The sequence below is a fragment of the Scomber japonicus genome, chromosome 23 (genome assembly GCF_027409825.1).
Source record: "Scomber japonicus isolate fScoJap1 chromosome 23, fScoJap1.pri, whole genome shotgun sequence".
Classification (NCBI taxonomy): Eukaryota; Metazoa; Chordata; class Actinopteri; order Scombriformes; family Scombridae; genus Scomber; species Scomber japonicus.
In genome coordinates, this window is record NC_070600.1 from 20,597,982 (window position 1) to 20,618,944 (window position 20,963).

The 20,963-nt window shown below is 38.2% G+C and overlaps 1 protein-coding gene across 1 annotated transcript; it reads left to right on the forward strand.

Annotated features, from left to right (window-relative positions):
• Nucleotides 1–1,410: 1,410 nt before the first annotated feature.
• tmem110l (transmembrane protein 110, like) lies at nucleotides 1,411–18,608 on the forward strand. Its single transcript, XM_053314098.1, has 8 exons — nucleotides 1,411–1,761; nucleotides 6,656–6,704; nucleotides 6,939–7,034; nucleotides 7,123–7,244; nucleotides 8,505–8,617; nucleotides 11,817–11,900; nucleotides 12,645–12,776; nucleotides 18,409–18,608. The coding sequence occupies exons 1-8, from the start codon at nucleotides 1,572–1,574 to the stop codon at nucleotides 18,535–18,537; spliced, it is 915 nt and encodes a 304-aa protein (XP_053170073.1). The 5' UTR covers nucleotides 1,411–1,571; the 3' UTR covers nucleotides 18,538–18,608.
• The last annotated feature ends 2,355 nt before the right edge of the window (nucleotides 18,609–20,963 follow it).

Genomic DNA, 20,963 nt, shown 5'->3' on the forward strand with positions numbered 1-20,963 from the left:
CAAAACAAATCAAATATGCACAAGAGATAAGTGAAATTAATAAGCCCAAATGATGGCATGAAACTGTCTCAGCTGATTTATATGAGGGGAATTTAAGCTCTTGGTAAATGTGATTGCACCTAAATTTCACTGTAATCATTTTAGAGAAAAGTACCTGTTTATGTATCATAACTTGTTTTTCATCCATGACCTTGTATTTCACATTAACTGGATATTATATTCACCTGTTTTAGTCTTTAACAGTTATATTTATCTCTTTGTATTGTTTGTGTTTATTATTGTAACAGTGTTTATGCTGCTGTCTTGGAAAAGAGACTGTAATCTGAGTGAGACTTTTACCTGGTTATAGAAAGGATACATACTCTAAGTGAAATGAGCTGTTATGAGTTTAAAGCTTAACAGTGTGGGATATAATGAAAAGAGCAACAAAGGTTTTGGGTTGAGAATTTTTAAATGTATAAACCACACAGGAGTAAATGCCATACTGAGGTCATAATATCAATATATTTAACATCTTAGAATTTAAAGATACACTTAGTGGACATTTACAAGGTAACTCCATTGAAATCCATAAGAAAAACAAGTCAATGCTTTCCGAAATTTCTTCACTGCATCATCATTGGGGCTTGGGTATCAGTACTCGATACCTTTAAGGTGATGCTTCTATTCACATGATGGGTGTCAATTCAAATAAAGTACTCGTTGTAGTAGTTGGCCTTTACTCGCTTGAATGGGGAACAAACATATCCAAGTGTGCAGTTTCTGTTATTATAGTCGTTATAATAACAATCTATCGAGTTATTTTAACTATAGGAAAACAAAGGCTCCAGAACTGGAAGGATGAGTTGGTGTACTAGTGTAAATGTTTACTTTAGGGAAGAGCCTAAAATGGGAAGATACAGTAGGTCTAAAAAGATATCAGTCTCCTCTAGGACTATGTGATCCTCTAGTATGACTCAAGATATGATATATAATGATGTTTTTACTGGATTTAGGCTATGTTTTGTATTTTAATGGCAAATTTGGTGTATTAATATGTACTGGAGTCCATAATATGATATATAATTGAGCCATCTTTTGTATCAAACCTTTATAAAAACTAATGAAATTTCCCCAAAAACCTTTTTTATTTTTAAATATTTCCCCCGGAAGATAGACTAGCTATTAATGCTACTTGACAGTACCGTTTTCCTTGACAAATTTGTTTTCCTAGGATGGCGAAGTCTTAACCCGCCCTCCTCTGTCTCTGATTGGCTAAAATCCGTTGCCTTCATGGATTCTATTGGTTAGGCTGCGACAGAATATCAGGATAAGCCAATCAGAGGCAGAGTAAGGCGGGTATTGACTTCACCATCCTAGAAAAAGGGGAAAAAAGTGTTTTTCTTGACATAAACATGGATGTGAGTCAGATACTCGATCCTCTTGTTTTGGTTTTGCATCATGAGATGTAACACCAGGCTTTTTAAACATTGAAAAACTTTAGGGAAGTATAACCAGCTGTTTGAGGGTCTTTAAAAAACGCCCAACGTGGAAGAAAGTGCAACCTTTTGTCTTTTTTAAGCCTTATCAAAATGGATATGTACGGATACAGCGGAGTTATCTTGGTGAAGAGGTTTTTGGATAATGGTGTTTTTGAAGTGACCAACATGTCAGACATTAACAAAGCCAATCCTCACGGCTGTGATAATGGAGCTTTGACTGACAGGTTTGGCGTCTTGATCCAAGGTCTGCTGGCCATCATCGCCTTCAGCACGCTAATGTGTGAGTATCTGAATCCATCATATGTCTCTAAAGAAAAATCCATCTTTAATACAAACACCTTATTGGGTTTAATGTGGTAAAAGTAGCTGGAGATATTACAGAGATATTAAATGGAGGAAACAGCTTTTAAAGGGCTTGGTTTGTCCACGTGGCGTTTTGTTGATGTTTGTTGTCTCATTGGTTTTACACCAAACTGCATTGAAATATTGGCTAATTTAATGTGTTATTGCTTGTGGGAGAAAATGCATACCGATTATAAAACTTTTTAAAGCGTTAAATGACTAGTTGGGACTCTCCAATAACTTCGGCGCATATTATGTGCTATAAAAAACTCTAATTTCGGCCAATCTGAGCCTTTTCTTTGATAATGATCCACATATATATGAAGTAGGGCTGGGCGATATGTCGATATTATATTGATATCGTGATATGAGACTATATATCGTCATAGATTTTGGATATTGTAATATTGTGATATGGCATAAGTGCTGTTCTATTATTTACATTCACCCACTTAGTCATTATATCCACATTACTGGGTGTGTAAATATCTTGTGAAAACATCATTAGTCATCCCTATAATGTTGATATTGAGGTATTTACTCAAACATATTGTGATATTTGATTTAGTCCATATTACCCAGCCCTAGTTTCCTACCTATATTCCCGCTTGTCAGAAAAAAAATACATATTGAACACAATTTAAACTTTTTTAAACACCATTAACTTGGATGCATATTATGTGCTGTAAAAATCACTTATTTTGACAGAAAGATCATATTATGGCATCAGTGTTGTTTTTTCCAGGGTTTAAAGGCTGCATTACAGTAAAGTGACGTAATTTCCTGATCTTCCCAGACTGATAGCTGTTCTATTATTTACATTTACCCACTTAGTCATTATATCCACATCACTGAGAATCATTAGTCAACCCTACCGGTCAAAAATATTGTTTAATATATTCTTGCTTGTTGGGAAAATACATACCCAACATGACACAACTTAAAACATTACATGAGCATTAAAGACTTCAGTAACTGTAACTGTAAAAATTACTTTAACTCAACATTAGCCCTTTATTTGATTGTAATCCCAAGACATACATAAAACCAGACTTCTTTAAGCAGTTACAATCAATATGAATCAATTTTAAACACAGATTTGAATGGACATGCTGTTTGGTGGCATATTAATACACCACATTTCCCATTAACATCCAATTTCTCCATAAATAATCAGGAGATACGATACCACACCAGTATGTGAGCCTGAGAGCAAATCAACATCATAAATTGTGTTTTTTAGACAAAGGTTTCACCACAGTCTCTCCAGAAAGTGTAATTTAGGGTTTTGAGTTCAGGGTTTCATTGTTGTTGTCAATAGCAACCAGAAGACCTACAACAGTATATAATCTGTATAATATATAATACTTATAAATTAATGTGGAAATGTATAAATATTATATGAAACATATGTTGAACATGTGAATTTGATAACTTATAATGCAGAAAACACAAAACATAACATCTCATACTTTATTTAAAGCAACTTGAACTTCTCAGATTCACTGTCTGGTTTATTTAAATTATAACCAGTAGTTCTCAAAGCGAGACAGTTTTAATTAAAATATAATTTGAGAACTTCATCTACTTCCAGTGCAAAAACAAGATGCTCCCTGGCAGTCACAGTGAGGATTTTCATAGCTGGAACAATGCCTATTGATTGCTAAATAACTTGTGATTCTGGCAGCTGACTTGGAGAATGTCGGGCATCTCACCAGATTTAACGCTGCAGGCAACGTTTAATACTTTGTGCAGCACTTGCAGCCGAAAGGTGGGTCAAGCAGGAACACTGAAAACTTTAAACCTCCAAACTTTTAGAGGTTTAGAAACTTTGTATGGTTGGTTTTTAACCCTCCTGTTGTCCTCAGGTCAAGGAAGGACAGGAGGGAGGAAGGAAGGAAGGAAGGAAGGAAGGAAGGAAGGAAAGGAATAGGCAGGGAGGGAGGAAAAGAGGAAGGAAGGAAGGAGAGAAGGAAGGAAGGAAAGCAGGAAGGGATGAGGAAAGGAGGAAAGAAGGAAGGAAGGAAGGAAGGAAAGCAGGAAGGGATGAGGAAAGGAGGAAAGAAGGAAGGAAGGAATGAGGACGGAAGGAACGAAGGAGTGTAGGAAGGAAGGGAGGGAGGAAAAGAGGAAGGAAGGAAGGAAGGAGAGAAGGAAGGAAGGAAAGCAGGAAGGGATGAGGAAAGGAGGAAAGAAGGAAGGAAGGAAGGAAAGCAGGAAGGGATGAGGAAAGGAGGAAAGAAGGAAGGAAGGAAGAAAAGGAGTAAGGAGGGAGGGAGGAATGAAGGAAGGAAGGAAAGGAGTAAGGAAGTGAGGGAGGGAGGAAAAGAGGAAGGACGTAAGGAGAGAAGGAAGGAAGGAAGGGATGAGGAAAGGAGGAAGGAAGGAAGGAAGGAAGGAAGGAAAGGAGTAAGGAGGGAGGGAGGAATGAAGGAAGGAAGGAAAGGAGTGAGGAAGGAAAGAAGTGAGGAAGGAAAGAAGGAAGTAAGAAAGGAAGGGAAGGAGTAAGAAGGGAGGAAGGAAGGAAGGAAGGAAGGAAGGAAAGGAGTAAGGGGAAGAATGAAAGAAAAATTAAAGAAAGAGGGAAGAAAGAAGGAAGGGAGGAGGGAGGAAGGAAGAATGAAGGAAAGGAGGAAGGAAAGAAAGAAGGAACAGTCAAAAGAGGTCAATTTGACCCGGGAGGGCGACAGGAGGGTTAAAGCTCGAGCAACACAAATTCAATGTGTGTCTAATGAAGCTATAGTTGTTATTTTCCACCTAATTACATTTGATACTCCATGTTAACATTGACTTCACCTCTCAGTAGATTAAATATCATGCAAATGAAGCTTACATCTGAATAACATGTGATTCATTTTGCCCTTTTCTCTGATTCAGAGCCTGTAAAAGTGCTTATTTTATCAATTTACCTTTTTAATATGGGGTAAATCCAGGTCTTAAATGTTAAAAGGAAATTACATAAATCCAAATGCATGTACGTCCTTCATTATCTCCATGAGTGTGTTGGCATATGATCTAATAATCAGTGAGTAATTTCAAAAGGTCACTGCAGTCAAAGTGATTTCATCTGCTAATCAAGCCGCCGGGTTCAGTGCATCTGAAGCCTCGGAGCAGCCAAGCGTTGCAGAATTAGGCCAAGCCCTTCAGGGTGAGTGAGATCAATGAGCTGTAACCTCCACTCTGTTATTTAGTAGTAGAGAAATCAATACCTGTCCTCCTCATCCCCCCCCCCCTCCCTCCCTCCCTCCCTCCCTCCCTCCCTCAACCCCCCATCCTTGTTCTCAGTGTGCTTGCAAGTGTCATTCCTGGTCAAAAAGCATATGTGTCTGTTAATATTTACACTGCATTAGAGCCCAGCAGCTACATAGATCACAGTGGCGCTTTGCCAGGTCACATCCGAGCCTTCCCCATGCATCCCCTTTGGCTGATCTGTGTTTAGACTCCTCTTCCTCAAAAAGCTATTTATGGGATTTTCCTCCATTGACTCGTCATCATGCAATGCACTCATGTAAACCAGATAGAGGCTGGAAAATCAAAAAATGCAAAGATTTAGATTTATAAAACAGTCCAACTTGAGTTTTTTTTTTTTTTTTAATAGAGAAAAAGGCTGAACAAACTTTGAGAGCAAATGTTGAGAAACTATCTCTGACGTTCGATTTGTGCAATAGTTGTTTTTCCAGATTACCTCCAGGGAGTTTTAACATGCTTCAGATATAATAATTAGCCCTCACAATTTTGTAAAATCTACATATGTAAGCAATCTGATACTTCCAGTAGCTTGAAAAGTTTGGGAATTGCAGGAAAGAAAATTAATGTATGAATACTAAAAAGAAAAAAAAGAAAGAAAAAAAGCCTCCCTATGCAGTTGTTGACCTATTGCATAATTTCAAGTATCTCTGCTTTAATTAAAAACTTTATTTTCAACACTCAATGTATTTATAAATGAAGTTCGGAGGGGGAAAAAAAAAGAATGAAAAGAGTTTACAGATGTCTGCCAGGAAGCCTCGATCCTGTTTTCACATGCAGAGTCACATTCCCTGACCTTGTGAGATGGTGAGATAGAGGAACAGTGGGCGTCTGTTTCACCCCGAGCCGCCCGGCGAGGAGGAATGAAGTGTTGTGGCGGCGCGAAAACAAGAACGACACGTCTGCGTTTCATCTCTCTGCCCTCCTCCGAGCTGCAGGGCCTGAAGAGGGGAGAGGAGAGGAGAGGAGAGGAAGAGAGGAGAGGAGAGGAGAGGAAGAGAGGAGAGTAGAGGGGAGGAGGAGAGGAGAGGAGAGGAGAGGAGAGGTGGGGGCGGGGGGGGGGGGGGGGGGGAGAGGAGAGGAGAGGAGTGGAGAGGGGAGGAGAGGGGAGGAGAGGAGAGGAGAGGAGGAGGAGGAGGAGGAGGAGGAGAGGAGAGGTGGGGAGAGGAGAGGAGAGGGGGGGAGGGAGGGAGGGAGGAGAGGAGAGGAGAGGAGAGGAGAGGAGAGGAGAGGAGAGGAGAGGAGAGGAGAGGAGAGGAGGGGAGGGGAGGAAGAGAGGAGAGGTGGGGAGGAAGAGAGGAGGAGGAGGAGGGGAGAGGAAAGGAGAGAGGAGGAAAGGAGAGGAGAGGAGGAGGAGGAGAGGTGGGGAGAGGAGAGATGGGGAGGGGAGGGGAGGAGAGGGGAGGAGAGGAGAGGAGGGGAGAAGAGGAGGAGGAGAGGTGGGGAGAGGAGAGATGGGGAGGGGAGGAGAGGAGAGATGAGGCTCCCGGCGGAGGAACTGTGTTTACATGTTTTGGTATTTTGCAGGATAAACACAATTATTGATTAATTAGTTGATTTTTTTGTTGTTGTTTATTTGTTTGCAGTGAAGAGGTTTCGAGAGCCTGTAGGGATCAGACGACCGTGGAGGATCTGGTCAGAAAGTTTTCTCTTCTTATTCTCTCTCTCTCTCTTTCTACACTTTACACACTTTCACAGATGAATAAAGTCCATGAAAAAGAAAAATGATATTACAGCTGCAAGAAGAATTAGACGAATTAAATGGATCATTTTTTATCAAATTAGTTCCAAATATTGGTCTTCACTTGATACAGACAACATAAAGCAGCAGAATAGAACAAAGAAGTCAAGTTTGTTTCTTTTTTCCAGGTTTTTCGACACGTCCAAACAGGCCATCGGTGCTCTTTTCATCCACTTTGCCAACGTCTTCCTGTCCACACTGACCGAAGAGGATCCATGCTCCCTGTGAGTTCCACTGTTTAGGTTATTTAAGTTATAATAAAATAAGATTCAGGGATCCGTCATTCATTCTTCTCTATTTTCCCCCCAAAAGATATCTGATGAACTTCCTGCTGGACGCCATGTTGGGGATGCTGGTCATCTGGCTTGCTGTCAAGTTAGTGTCCAAGCTGGTGGAGTACAAAGAATGGACGCTGCTTACATTTGGAGAATATGGTGAGTATTAAAAAAAGTTTAGGAGCTCTTTCCCCTTTTTTTGAAATCACTGTAAGATGCAGTTACAGCTTGATCCAGCAGAGGGCGCTGGAGGCTCGCTGCAGGCAGACAGGGAGGCTCGCCAGCATCTCCAGCTGCAGCTGAATCTGGAAAACATTTCCCAGTGGCTTTACAGAGGGATTAACTCCTCGCCAATTATTACACTCACTCACTCACTCTGCACTTCTTTTTTTTCTGTCTCTCTCTCTCTCTCCTCTTGCGTTCCTCGTCTGTAATGGAAATTTTTAACTGAAGTGACATTACAAGGCTGATTTCTCTCTGAGGTCAGCGTCAGGTTTATAATTTGCCGGCTCTGTTTGTTTGTTTGCCGGCAGAGAGTGTAACAGAAATACTAAACACTTATTGTATTAATAGTTTGTCTGTTTGGTCGACGCTCTCTCTGTCTGTTTGTCATCCTTCCTCTTCCTGTCCTAATGACAGACTGGTCCTCCTTTGTGTCTACTGTGATCAGACACCTGCAACAAACCTTCTGGAAAGCCTCAGACCAGCAGAGGAAAGACTATAAATACAGAGTGTCCGACTCCGACACAAGCGGAGGAGCAGTGTCTGACATTTTGCAAAAGTAACTGTAAAAAAGGAGCTAATTTCAAAATAAAGTTAAAATCAAATTAAATCATCATTTCATGCAACATTTAAATGATCTTTTACATATGGAAGTTATATAATATAGGGAAAGTCTAAATCTGAAATTATGGTTTCTTTTTTGCTCAATGACCAAAAAAAGGAAACACTGCGTTGTACATATATAAAGCGACATAAGCGGAGGAACAGTGTTTGAGATTTTGCAAAAGTAGAAGTAAAAAAAGAGCTAATTTCAAAATAATGGTAAAACCTGCAGAGTTAAAATCAAATTAAATCATCATTTCATGCAACATTAAATTATTATTTTTTTGTATATAGAAGGTATATAATATAGGAAAAGCCTTTAAAAATCTAAATCTGAAATTATGGGTTTCTTTTTTGTTCAATGACCAAAAAAAAGGAAACACTGCATTGTACATATATAACGATAAATAGATTAAAGGTTTAAAAATAGTAAAAAAAAGAGTGAAATATAGTTATATGCAAGAAAAATGAATGTAATATGTAAGCAACACTTCAATACAGAGTATGTCCAAGCTCTAAATATTTGTTATCATCATCTATTTATATGAGATTGGCCATTTCACTGATGTATTCGGCCTCTTCTCGTTCCTCCAGGTGACCCTCCTCAGGCGGCAGCGTGGTTGGGTCAGTGCGGCATTTACCTGCTCATCATGGTGCTGGAGAAAGGTGTGATCAGCCTGGTGCTGCTCGTCCCCGGATGGTCCAAAGTAAGAAAAGAGTCAGAAACTTGAAGTGCATTCAGGTTCTTCCTTGTAGTTTAATGAGGCAAACGTTCTGGAGGAAATAGTTAATGGGTCAATGATGTTTCTTTGTGTCCATGTGTTTGAGTCAAATTTTAAAAGGGGTTAAAATATGAAAATGAACGTTTGAATAACTTATTTTGTGGACCCAGCATCAATTTCTGCTTTTAATCCATTTTGAGAGAATATATTAGAGGATTATGGTAAAAATGTCTAAGTGGTGTAACCATAAAAACTTTGTACCAAATAATTCAACTTGCTTAAAAACAATAAATAGTCAATATAACATCATATCAACTAGTTTGGCATGATCTTACATACTTTATATTAAATAAAGCTAATGGAATACAATTGTTCTAAATATTACATTTAATCTAGGTAACCATGGAGATCAGGAAACATTTAAATTTTTAAATACAATGTAGGTGGATAAAATATTTAATATTTATCATTCTTTTGTGGTTACACCATTTGACATTTTCAGGAGCATTCAGTCTTACTTTTGGTTAAATGCATAAAACCAATAGAAATACTAAATGTACATTTAAACAAACCTGATGCTGCTTGTAAAACTATACTATATTCACCTTGCCAACCCTTATTTATCACTGATCCATATATATGAGCATTAATTGAGTGTAACTTGACTGACTATAATGTTGTTGGTCAATATTGTGCAGGTAACCACATCTAAATTTAAAGTTTTCAGTTATTTTACTCTTGGGAATCATGTCAATCAGGACCCATTTCAAGTAATTATTAGTAAAAATCCACTTAAATACACTGTAGGTGATTCATTCCTTTTGTGGTTACACCATTTGACATTTTCAGGAGCATTCAGTCTTACTTTTGGTTAAAAAATGGTGTAAATGTCATTTCAAATCAGATAAAACCAACAAAAATACTAAAAGTACATTTTAACAAACCTGATGCTGCTTTTAAAACTATTTTTTAAAGATATTTTTGAATTGCTCATCTTTCCAACCCTGACTATAATGTTGTTGGTCAAAATTATGCATGTAAGTTTTCAATTATTTTATTCTTCAAACAACATTTATTTTAATCCAATTCCGTTTCCCAGACAACAACATCAAGAGTCTTGAGAGAGAATAAACAACTAGACAACAAACACATCAGAAGAAAAATGATTTTAATTCTCTAATGAAAACATGGAGGCAGTGTTTATATTTGAAGGCCAGTTGGTTTCCATGACATTCGTTCATTCATCCTTTAGCCCTCCTCATAGTGACAAATAACCTTCCAAGAAATAAAAAGGCAGTTTATTTGTTTATGTCCGGATACATTAGAGCTTTTTGTTTGTTTTCTTGTGAAGCTCTCTGTGCTATATTTATTTATGTGCTCTATAACAAAAGAAAAGGCTCAGTAAACATCAGCACATGTGTTTGTTTCTCTCTGGTTACCTTTTCATTCATATTTATATTCAGTCACGTCCCATTCTGTTAAGATTTAGTACTATTACATTCAAGGTGCTGGTGTAATGTTATTATTTAAGAGACTGCTAATGCTCAATATTTGGAATTAAATTTTTTGTAAGGCATCAAACTAATAACTATTTTCATTATTGGTTAATTAATTGCCAGTAGATATAAAAAGAAATGTCTAAAACTCAAATATAATCGGTTTGCTGTCATCTATGACAAAGAAAAGCATCATTTTCTGACATTTGAGAAGCTGATACCAAAAAATTAAAATACATTTCAGACTGAGGTTGATTTTTTTTCTGAGTTTTTGCACTGTGAATAAGAGCAACAACCAATCACAAAGCCTCATCTGCACAGACAGCTGTTCGTTTCAAAGACTCATGTGTGATGTTGAGATGAAACTCAAATATTCTGCATGTGTTTTGAACTTATTAACAGTATCTACGTTGATTGATCAGCTTCCAGTCAATATATTGATTCATGTGTCATGTATCACCATATGAAAAAAATGTGTGGTAGACATCTGGAGTAGGAAAGCAGGTACTGGACCAAATAACAACATTTGTGAAAGCAAGAAGAAAGTCTGCACACTGCAAATTTAATAGGATATCAGACAGCAGTGCAGACTTCCTACTTGCTTTCATGGATCACTATATGCATCATTATCATGTATTTATAAATAAAAACAGTCATTTTCTTCCCATGGAGCTGACAGAAGAACTATTTTGGTTTGGTAAATTGCTGCTGTCAGTCAGTCTGGTGAAGTTGAAGTTTATCCAGCCGCTCTTCCTCTCAGCTCAACACAGGTCAGAGCTCATCATCATCATCTTGTCCTCCTCCTTCTCCTCATCTTCATTATGTTTTCATTCAATCCACGCCAACTCCGCCCCGTGTTGAGCGTCTCTGTCCACAAGAGCAGCCGCCTGTCATCTTCAGCTGCTGCAGAGCTGAGAGGAACAGCGGCCAGACAAACTTCACCTTCACCAGACTGACTGACGGCAGAATGAGCTGCTGCAAATTCATATCACTGCTTCGTATCGTCCTCCCGGGTCAAATTCACCCCGTCTGTTTTGACTGTTCCTTCTTTCCTTCCTTCCTTCCTTCCTTCCTTCCTTCCTTCCTTCCTTCCTTCCTTCCTTCCTTCCTTCCTTCCTTCCTTCTCTCTTTTTTCTTCCTCTCTCTTTCCAACCTTCCTTTTTCCTTCCTCCATCCCCCTTCCTTCCTTTCCTCCCTCCCTTCCTTATTTCCTCTGTCCTTTTTTTCCTTCCTCCCTCCCTTCTTTCCTCCATCCTTCCTTCCTTTCCTTTCCTCCATTCCTTCCCTCCTTCCTTCCTTCTTCGTCTTTTCTCTCTCCATCCCTCCTACCTTCCTTCCTTCTTTCCTTCCTTCCTTCTTTCCTCTGTCCTTCTTTCCTGTCCTTTTTTCCTCTGTCCTTCCTTCCTTCCTTCTTCCTTCCTTAACTCGAGGACAACAGGAGGGTTAATGTTTAAAGGCCTTAATACAACTATTCCCTTGTTGATAAATGCTGATATTCACTATGTTTTTCTCCCCTAAAGTCCACAAATTCGTTGCCTTCCCAGGATTTTTATGAATGCTCATACGCTCACAATGTCATGCTTAAAGTGCAGAATAAAAACCAGTTGTAATAACAGTGCCATGTGTGCTTGTATAGTTAATATTTGGGTCTGATGTCAGCATATTAAACTTCTCCTCTCTTCTTCCAGTTGCAGGAAGTGTTGCTAAGCTACATCGCTAACCCTCAGCTGGAGCTGGTGCTGGTCATGCTCATTGTGCCATTCATAGTCAACGTAAGTGTCACTTTTATGATGAAGTTGTTAAAGTCTGTGTAAAGTACGAATAAATGTGTTCTGAGTTTGACGTACCACAGAAAAGTGTGTTGTTAACCACCCTGCCAAATTTGATTGATTAAAAAAATCGCCAAATATATGAAATTAAGCTTCAAAGTTGTGTAAAAATCAGCCTCTTTCTCTGCTACCAAACGCTGTGGGCGTGGCCGCCGAGTCCGCTGAAACCCCGCCCCCTACCAAGTGATGCCCCACCCCTATCAAGTGTCACCTGTCAATCAAAGTCAGACCAGAAACATGGATGCTAGGTTTGAGAGCTTTCTGCTGCTAACTCAGCGGCTAGCTTGGTGGCTAACTCGGCGGCTAATTCAGCTGCTAGCTCGGCGGCTAACTTGGCGGCTAATTCAGCTAACTGGCTAACTGTAGACTGTAGTAGTAGTTGTGTGTGCCTACTAAGTATTTATACCTCTACAGCAGCAGGGGCAGGTTTATGCTAATCACCGCCGCGTTACGTAACGCCCACTAAATCCTGAACACAGTTTGTGAAGCCTAGCTCCACAATTCAAATCTAAATGGTTGAAATGCTTTTTACACCTTTTTTTAGAAATACATTTATGACCTATTTAATGCAGAAAATGTCTGAATTCACTTTACACAGTCTTTAAATCTTAATTTTAAAAAAAAAGAAAAAAAGTAGTAAAAGCAGTAGAAGTAACCTCTGTCTTGACTCTCTGGCGCCTCCTGTAGTCCATCATGTTCTGGGTGATCGACAGCTTGATGATGAGGAAGTACAAGACGATGAAGAGCCTGGATGATACTTGTGACAGCTCTGTGAGGAAGGCCGACTCGCCGCCCTGGGCCACCGATGAAGAGTCACGGGTGAGAATAAGTGGCATTAATATTAAATCAGTTCAGCAACAAAACAGAGAAAATTTGAGCTCTGGTTAACAACAGCTGGTTATTGTTTATACTGACTGGCTCCATCAAAGCAGCAGCTGCTTCAATCTGGAAATAATATCTGTAATTGGGATAAAACGATACAAAAAGAGCATCATATTATAACTCTGGGCCAAAACAACACATGCAGTGAAAGACTCACAGAAGAACCTCGAGCTCTAGTAAACTTCAAATAAAAGTGAGATTTAAATAAATTACTGAATTTGAGACCTAAATTTGATTCAATTGCTACAACTACAGTAATAAAGGATGCATTTTTGTACTATTTTACAGGTTTTATTTCAATTAACTTATGTTTTAATATAAATAATTGTAGATTAAAGTGTTTAAATGTACAGAAATGTCACTTAAATTGAATTCTAAACTTTATAAAGTCTCTTAGCATCTGTTAAAACCTGAGCTGCTGTATATTATATAAACAGAAGCCTTATGGCAGAAACATATTATTGACATATTATAACTCTGGGCCAAAACAACACATGCAGTGAAAGACTCACAGAAGAGCTCCAAGCTCTAGTAAACTTCAAATAAAAGTGAGATTTAAATAAATGACTGAATTTGAGACCTAAATTTGATTCAAATGTATCGACTATAGTAATAAAGGATGCATTTTTGTACTATTTTACAGGTTTTCTTTCAATTAACTTTAGTTTTAATATAAATAAATGTAGATTAAAGTGTTTAAATGTACAGAAATGTCACTTAAATTGAATTCTAAACTTTATAAAGTCTCTTAGCATCTGTTAAAACCTGAGCTGCTGTATATTATATAAACAGGAACCTAATGGCAGAAACATATTATTGACATATTATAACTCTGGGCCAAAACAACACAAGCAGTGAAAGACTCACAGAAGAACCTCGAGCTCTATCCATCCATCCATCTTCTTCCGCTTATCCGGGGTCGGGTCGCGGGGGCAGCAGCCTAAGCGGGGAAGCCCAGACTTCCCTCTCCCCAGCCACTTCGTCCAGCTCTTCCCGGGGGACCCCGAGGCGTTCCCAGGCCAGCCGAGACACATAGTCTCTCCAGCGTGTCCTGGGTCTTCCCCGGGGTCTCCTACCTCGAGCTCTAGTAAACTTCAAATAAAAGTGAGATTTAAATAAATTACTGAATTTAAGACCTAAATTTGATTCAAATGCTACAACTACAGGTAATAAAGGAAGAATTGTTGTACTATTTTACAGGTTTTCTTTCAATTAACTTATGTTTTAATATAAATAATTGTAGATTAAAGTGTTTAAATGTTCAGAAATGTCACTTAAATTGAATTCTAAACTTTATAAAGTCTCTTAGCATCTGTTAAACCTGAGCTGCTGTATATTATATAAACAGAGTCTTATGGTAGAAACATATAAAGGACATTAAAAGAACAACTTAGATAGTTATTGATGGATTTATGTGCTTTAAAACTGTAAAAAACAAGTCAAATCCTCACTTGTCAGACCACTTCAGATTGACCCGTCTGCTCCGTACGTGATTCATCGGCCTATAAAAGGATTATTTTTGATGTTATGAAAGACTTTGCTATTTCAAAAAAAAAAAAAGAAAGAAGGAAAAAATAAAAAGAGGCTAGTTCCCATGACACATCCATGCAGTGTTACCCAAACTGATATAAACAAGAATGTGACAGTTTAATGTTGTTGCTTTTAATGTGTGTGAAACTGGGTGCTGATGGTTGATGGTATCTACGCCGTCACGCTGGGTGTCAACTGCACCTGTTGTTTTGGGGGATGAGAACACAGACACCACCAACATACCACGCAGATCTCCTCCGTCTGCACTCCAATCTAACGGGGAACAAACCCAGATGAGTTCACTCCAAGAAACACTGAGTCAGACTGGCCTTCTTCTTTGCTCAGTTGGTTGTTTTAACATATGTTAGGCGTTGCAGAAAAAGGGTTCGTTCAAGCAAAACTAAAAAGACTAAAATATGTATTCATGCACACGAGTTATGGTTTTATTTCTATACAGTTAATAGTCAAGGAAGGAAGTTAGGAAGGGAAGAAGGAGGAAGGAAGGAAGGAAAGGAGGAAGGAAGGGAGAAAGAAGGAAGGAAGGGAGAAAGAAGGAAGGAAAGGAGGAACGAAGGGAGAAGGGAGAAGGGAGGGAGGGAGGGAGGAAGGAGGGTAGGGAGAGAGAGAGAGAGACGGACGGAAGAAGGGAAGGGAAGGAAAGAAAGACAGAAGGAACAGTCAAAACAGATGGGGTCAATTTGACCCGGGAGGACGACACAAAGGTTAAAGTGAATATGTTAAAAACTCTTATTATTAGTTATTAGAGACTTAGAACAGACCCTTGCTGAAATAGTACCATGCCATTGGTTCAACGTCCCATTATTCCAAAACCCCAATAATTTGAAAAGCTTCCCATTAGTCCAATGTCCTGTTATCCTGAAATCAAGAACCCACTGCTCCGAAGGCCCATTGCTCTTAAAATACACATTCTGTTTGGAGGTTTTGCCTGTAATTTATATATTAAATGTATGTTTTTTGACTTGCAAATGCAAAAGTGTGTGTGTGTGTGTGTGTGTGTGTGTGTGTGTGTGTGTGTGTGTGTGTGTGTGTGTGTGAAGACAAAGTGAGAACTGAAAGACACGGTGTCAGATTATTTACGCAATAACATTAACCACATGTACATGATATCAATCTTTCATCTTTTAAGTGTCAACCGTTATCGTCAATACCAGCGTGTCAAGTATTAGACACAGTATTTATATGTCTTTATACACATCAGAAGGGGATCTTTTAATAATGTTTGAATGGGCGTTATATCACAATACCAACACTTTTAAAGAATTGACCAACTTTTCTATTTCTCCACCAGTTTATTCACTACACTAAATTATTTGCACAAAGTAAGAATTTGGTCATTAATGAGCTCATAAGCACCACTTACACTCATGCATTTTTTGATTTCCTGTCCTATAATGTTGGATATCTACATTAAAGATGGTCAAAGCTGCAACATTTGAAGTGAACGTGTGTGAAAACGCCTGAAAGACAAAAACTGGAGCTTCAACCTGCTCTGAACTCTTCATTTGTAAAGTTTGTCATCAGCTTGTTTGGATGTTTTTTGGTATTTTGTGAACTAAATGATCAATCAAGGAAAGATTGGAAGATTAATTGATGATAGTAATAGTCATTAGTTGTAGCCTTTGATGAGGTTTTGTGTCTCAACCAGTAAGATGACTCAGCTACTGTGTGGTTTTGGCTTGAGTTCTGGTTTATCTCGACAAATCAAACTGTAATGGGACAGTTGTTGTGTTCAGGGAATCAAACTTCAACACCCGCCTCCTCTTCCTCCTCCACACAACACAGCGACCCATGCCCTTTTTATTTCTCCTCTCAGGAAAGATTGAACTCACAGACTTCAGAATGAGTGACTATTTGGGTGCGTGACCCTCGTGTGCAGTTGGATAAGAGTGTTTATCCCTCCCCCCCCCCCCCCCCCCCCCCGCCTCTTCTTTTCTTTCTCCTGATCATCTGCCAGGCAGTCATAAATCAACCCTTCTTCCCGGGAATAAAAGTGACATTTAGGAGTTATTTCCACGAGCTGATGCTATGGAAAGCAAAGTGGAGTGGAGGAGGGCTACAGATAGAGGGGCATTGACTTGGATGAGGTCGCAATGGGGGTGGTAGTCAAAAGATAGTCACAATGATGATGTTGTTGTGGTTCGTGCTGATGGCTGTGACGAGCAGATTGTGGTGGAAATGATCCGATTCTTGTATGACATGACTATCATCCGAGATCTACAGGGCTGAAAAATTTACAAGGAATCTCTCCAGTCCAGATAATGTGGTTTATATCTGGAGCTGATCATTGACTCTCAGAACAAACTGCGTCCATTCTGCAGCTTTAAATGTAAAAATGTGAAAGTTTGCATTGACTTATTGCTCAGATCCTTGGTCTCATTGGTTAAATATTGATAGATTTAAATCATAGTTAGATTTTTATACTACATTAATGTAAACTGTAGTAAAAAACAGCGTCTTGATGCATTTGAGGACTTTGACTTAGTTTTTGAGCTCTAGTGATGCTAATGTCTGTATATCCATCTGTTCAATGCTGAAATATCTCAACATCTGTTGTTTGGATTGCCATGAATGTGTGTGTTGATGTTCAAGGCTTATAATTACTTTTGAACATTAAAAAGTTCATATTTGTGGTTTTGAGTGAAATATCTCCAAGTATTGGATGGTTTGCTATGAAATTGGGTTCACACATTCAAGTCCCCTTAAGGATTAACTGTAAAATCTTTGAGCTCCTAACTTTTCATCTAGCGCTAACATCGGGTCAAAAATTTGAAGTTTGGTTTATGATTAATAACCTGCTGAACAAATGGCCTCAGCTGCACTTTGTTTTGTGGTAATACTTTAACTTGTTAGCATGCTAGCTAAACTGTGATGGCAAACAGGGTAAACATCATACCTGCTAAATATTAGCATATTAATGTATTTATTATATTCATGATTGCATGGTGATGTTAGCATTTAGCTCATAAAGTAGCACCACTGTGTTTATAGCATGTACAGCCTTACAGAACTGCTAGCATAGCTGTAAACTGAGTGTGCACAGCTCTGCTAGCAACTCAAGATAAGTATAATAAAAAGAAAGATGAAGAGAAAAAGTGATTAAACTGTATATTGTTTTGATACACAACTAAACGTCTTTTTGTTTTTAAGCTAAAAAAATGCAATGCTGCACTGTTCAGAGTTAATTTTAATGAATGATTCTGATAGGAAGCCACCGACAGGACAGTAGTACCTTTCTCCTTGTTTTGCTCATTGTTTCAATCTACAGTTTTATTCTTCTCTTGTGCTCTCTGAGGTTAAAACTGTCAGTTTATGAGGATACAGAATATTGACATTTTTTATTGATTTATCATCGCCATTTGTCCAATCGGTACAGGAACTACATGAGCACAATATTAAGTGCATAAACTCAAATGAAGGATCAATGCATAAAAAAACTATTTTTGGCAAAAAAATGTGGTCAAACACCTCTGTTGCAACTTTCAGAGTTGCTTGAAGGTTTGTCTGTAACACTGAGAAAAAACATTTCTGTCAATATCAAAACAGGAAAACCAGATTGCTTCATCATCACAGATGTTTTTAGAAATGCACTAAAAGTTAGATGTCAACTCAGAGTTTTATGTTGAATATTTATCATATACAGGGAAGAGTTTTGAAATTGGCCCTGACATGTATAGTATAACAAATCTCTTTTATCAAGTATCTGATTCATACATCTTATACTCCTGTCACTATGTGGATCAGTGTTGGTCTTTATACCAGCTTTCCCAACTTTACTTTCAACAGCGAGCAACATATGGAAGTTTGTAATGTTGTAAATTAACTTGAGGAATTTTGCTCCTTTGGGATTTGAATTCCTGCTGCTGCTGGAGAGTCTCTTCAAAGCAGTGAATAAATGTGGGAACTGGGACGTTTTCCAGCTTCACATCATAGACGCAACATCCAAACATGCAACAACTTATAGTGTTGCATGTGTGTTGTGGCATGTGTTCATCCAAAATCATCTTCTATCTTCTCTCAGGTCTTGCTGACCGTCGAGACAGACACAGAGGAAGCTTCAGAAGGGGAAGAAGAGCCTGGTGATGCTGGACCGATCCCTTATGTGCAGTATTCAGGGGGGCCAGTGAGACCTAGCTGGGTGGTGGTGTAAACCCAGGTGATGTGACTTCCTACTTGTCCGTCCACTACTATCAAACACACACACACACACCTAAACACAAACACTCAAAACACTCCTAAATACACTATGAGCAAACCTTGCGTCCTTATCTCCTCAGATTTCAGATTTAAAGGTCTTAAATATCATCTTTCTTGCAAAGTGAAGGTATAAATATATAACCTGTGAATGTGAACACACTACAACCGCAGCTGCCTTCCTCTGCACTGAAGGTGTGAATAGTTACAACCTGAGCTTTAATCTTTTTGATAGGACCAACAGCAGTATGCATGTAAATCATAATCATCTTCAAGCTCTATATATCCTTTCACCTTGCTGCCTCTGTTTGCTGCAAGGTAACATCACGGTAGCTCAGACTGAACATGTGTGAAGAGAGATTATTAGGGAGCGCAGCTTTTGCACTTCAAAGTGTAAAGGTAGCACTGACAAAAGACTGGAATAAATCTGTCTCTCCTTCACACTAGGGGATTTTTGGGGATGATTTCATCTATAAACGGAGTCATTTATGGTGTATCATATTCCAAAGAGGAGTAAAAGTATATATATATAATTGCTCAAATATAATCACTTGAAATCTTGACTTTTTAATTAAGGTGTAATTACAGTCATTCCTGCACGCTCTCTCCCTCTGGCTGCTTGCTTTTAAGTTTGCAGGATGGTTAATGGTCTTATTGGTCTTATGGTTGTTGTTTTTTTTTTAAACCATGCACATTTTTTTTGGCTGCTACTGCATGTTGTGAAGTCAGCAGTCACGATGGACCAAAAATGTTGATAATGTCGTTGGTTATATGTAAAAGTTTCAGGCTGCTTTTTTAAAGAGATGATATGTGGGTTGTTTCATGTTTCATGTTTCATGTCATGGTTGGAAAGGACCAAGTTACACTATGTTTCTGCAATGATTATGAGTTTTAGTTGTATATGATGGACTATCAGGTGACACTAATTGACTGTATATAAAGAGGAACATCACAACACCACTCGAAAAGTGAAGCCAGAACATCTCAATCGCCCCCTGCTGGCTGGCTGCAGTATTAGGTTATAAGTCCAGCTGTCTCCATGTTAGTAGATGGGACATGAGCCAAACTAAAAACTTAAAGTACACGTCAATTTTTAGGTTCTTATCATGTCGATGTTCGTCCAAGTGCTCCTTTTATTGGATAAATTTGTTTTTAGTTAGTTATTTAGCGATTATAATAAGTGGATGTGATGTCATCATTCAAACCTCTGTTGGCCTAACTCTACTGCACAGACTCTGGCTCCAAATTACGTCACACAATCAAGATGGCAGCTCCGAGAAAGGAGATATTAACAGAAAAAAATTAAAGTACACGTCAATTAAATTTTCCCCAAACATGGTTTCTGTTGTTTTAGGTTCTTATCATATCATTTGTTCAAGTGCTCCTTTTATTGAATAGTTAGTTATTTAGCGATATAAAAATTGGATGTGACATCATGATTCAAACCTCTATGGGTCTAACTCTACTGCACAGACTCTGGCTCCAAATGACGTCACACAATCAAGATGGCAGCTCCCGGAAAGGAGATATTTCGACTTCACTTTTATATAAATTACAGGAAGTGGAGATGTGTCTTCCATATTTATATACAGTCAATGAGTCCACTATTGGAGAGGAAAATAATATCTTGTTAGAATGAAGTTGCTAATGTTATGAGGAAAAAGTCTTAAATTTGCGAAAATTTTATATTTCAGGGCAAAACAAATTTTATAGGAAAAAAAGCCATGAAATCATGAGAAGAGTCACAATATTTCAAGCACAAGATTTTGAAAAATAAACTTGCATCATTTTTACGACACAAATTGTATGATGTTTTAGGCCAAAATAAGTCTGAATATTTCTGTTTTTGAGAAATACTGATTCTCGCTCTCTTGTTAAGAGAAGCTCGATCTTGCTCTCCTGTGTGAGAAAAGTATCAATCTTTTCATCTAACCATCAGCAAGAAAGCAAATAAGCATATTTCTTAAAATAGTGAATATAAATTGTTAAATCGTTAAGACTTTTTGGAATAAGAACTCACATTTTGCTTACAATCTTTTTCTCAAAATGCTGTTTCGATATTTATATTTTTTTAAATTTTCAACTTAATTACAATTTTTTTTTCTCTCAAAATATTCCAACTTTACCCTACTTTTTTTTTTTCTCTAAGAGTGACCTCAGTTCTCGGTGGTAGTATATTGCTCTCAATGGGATAATAGCTGAATATTCAACTTTTTCAAGTTACGGCACATTTTATTGTATTTATTCTGTAAATATTTTATATGTATTTTGACTTTATATATTGTGGTCAAATCTGTGGTAAGAACATTGGAATCGGACAATCACTGCCAAACTACAGGCGGTAAATAAGCTTTGAGTTAGTATGAAGTGAAGTAGATGATT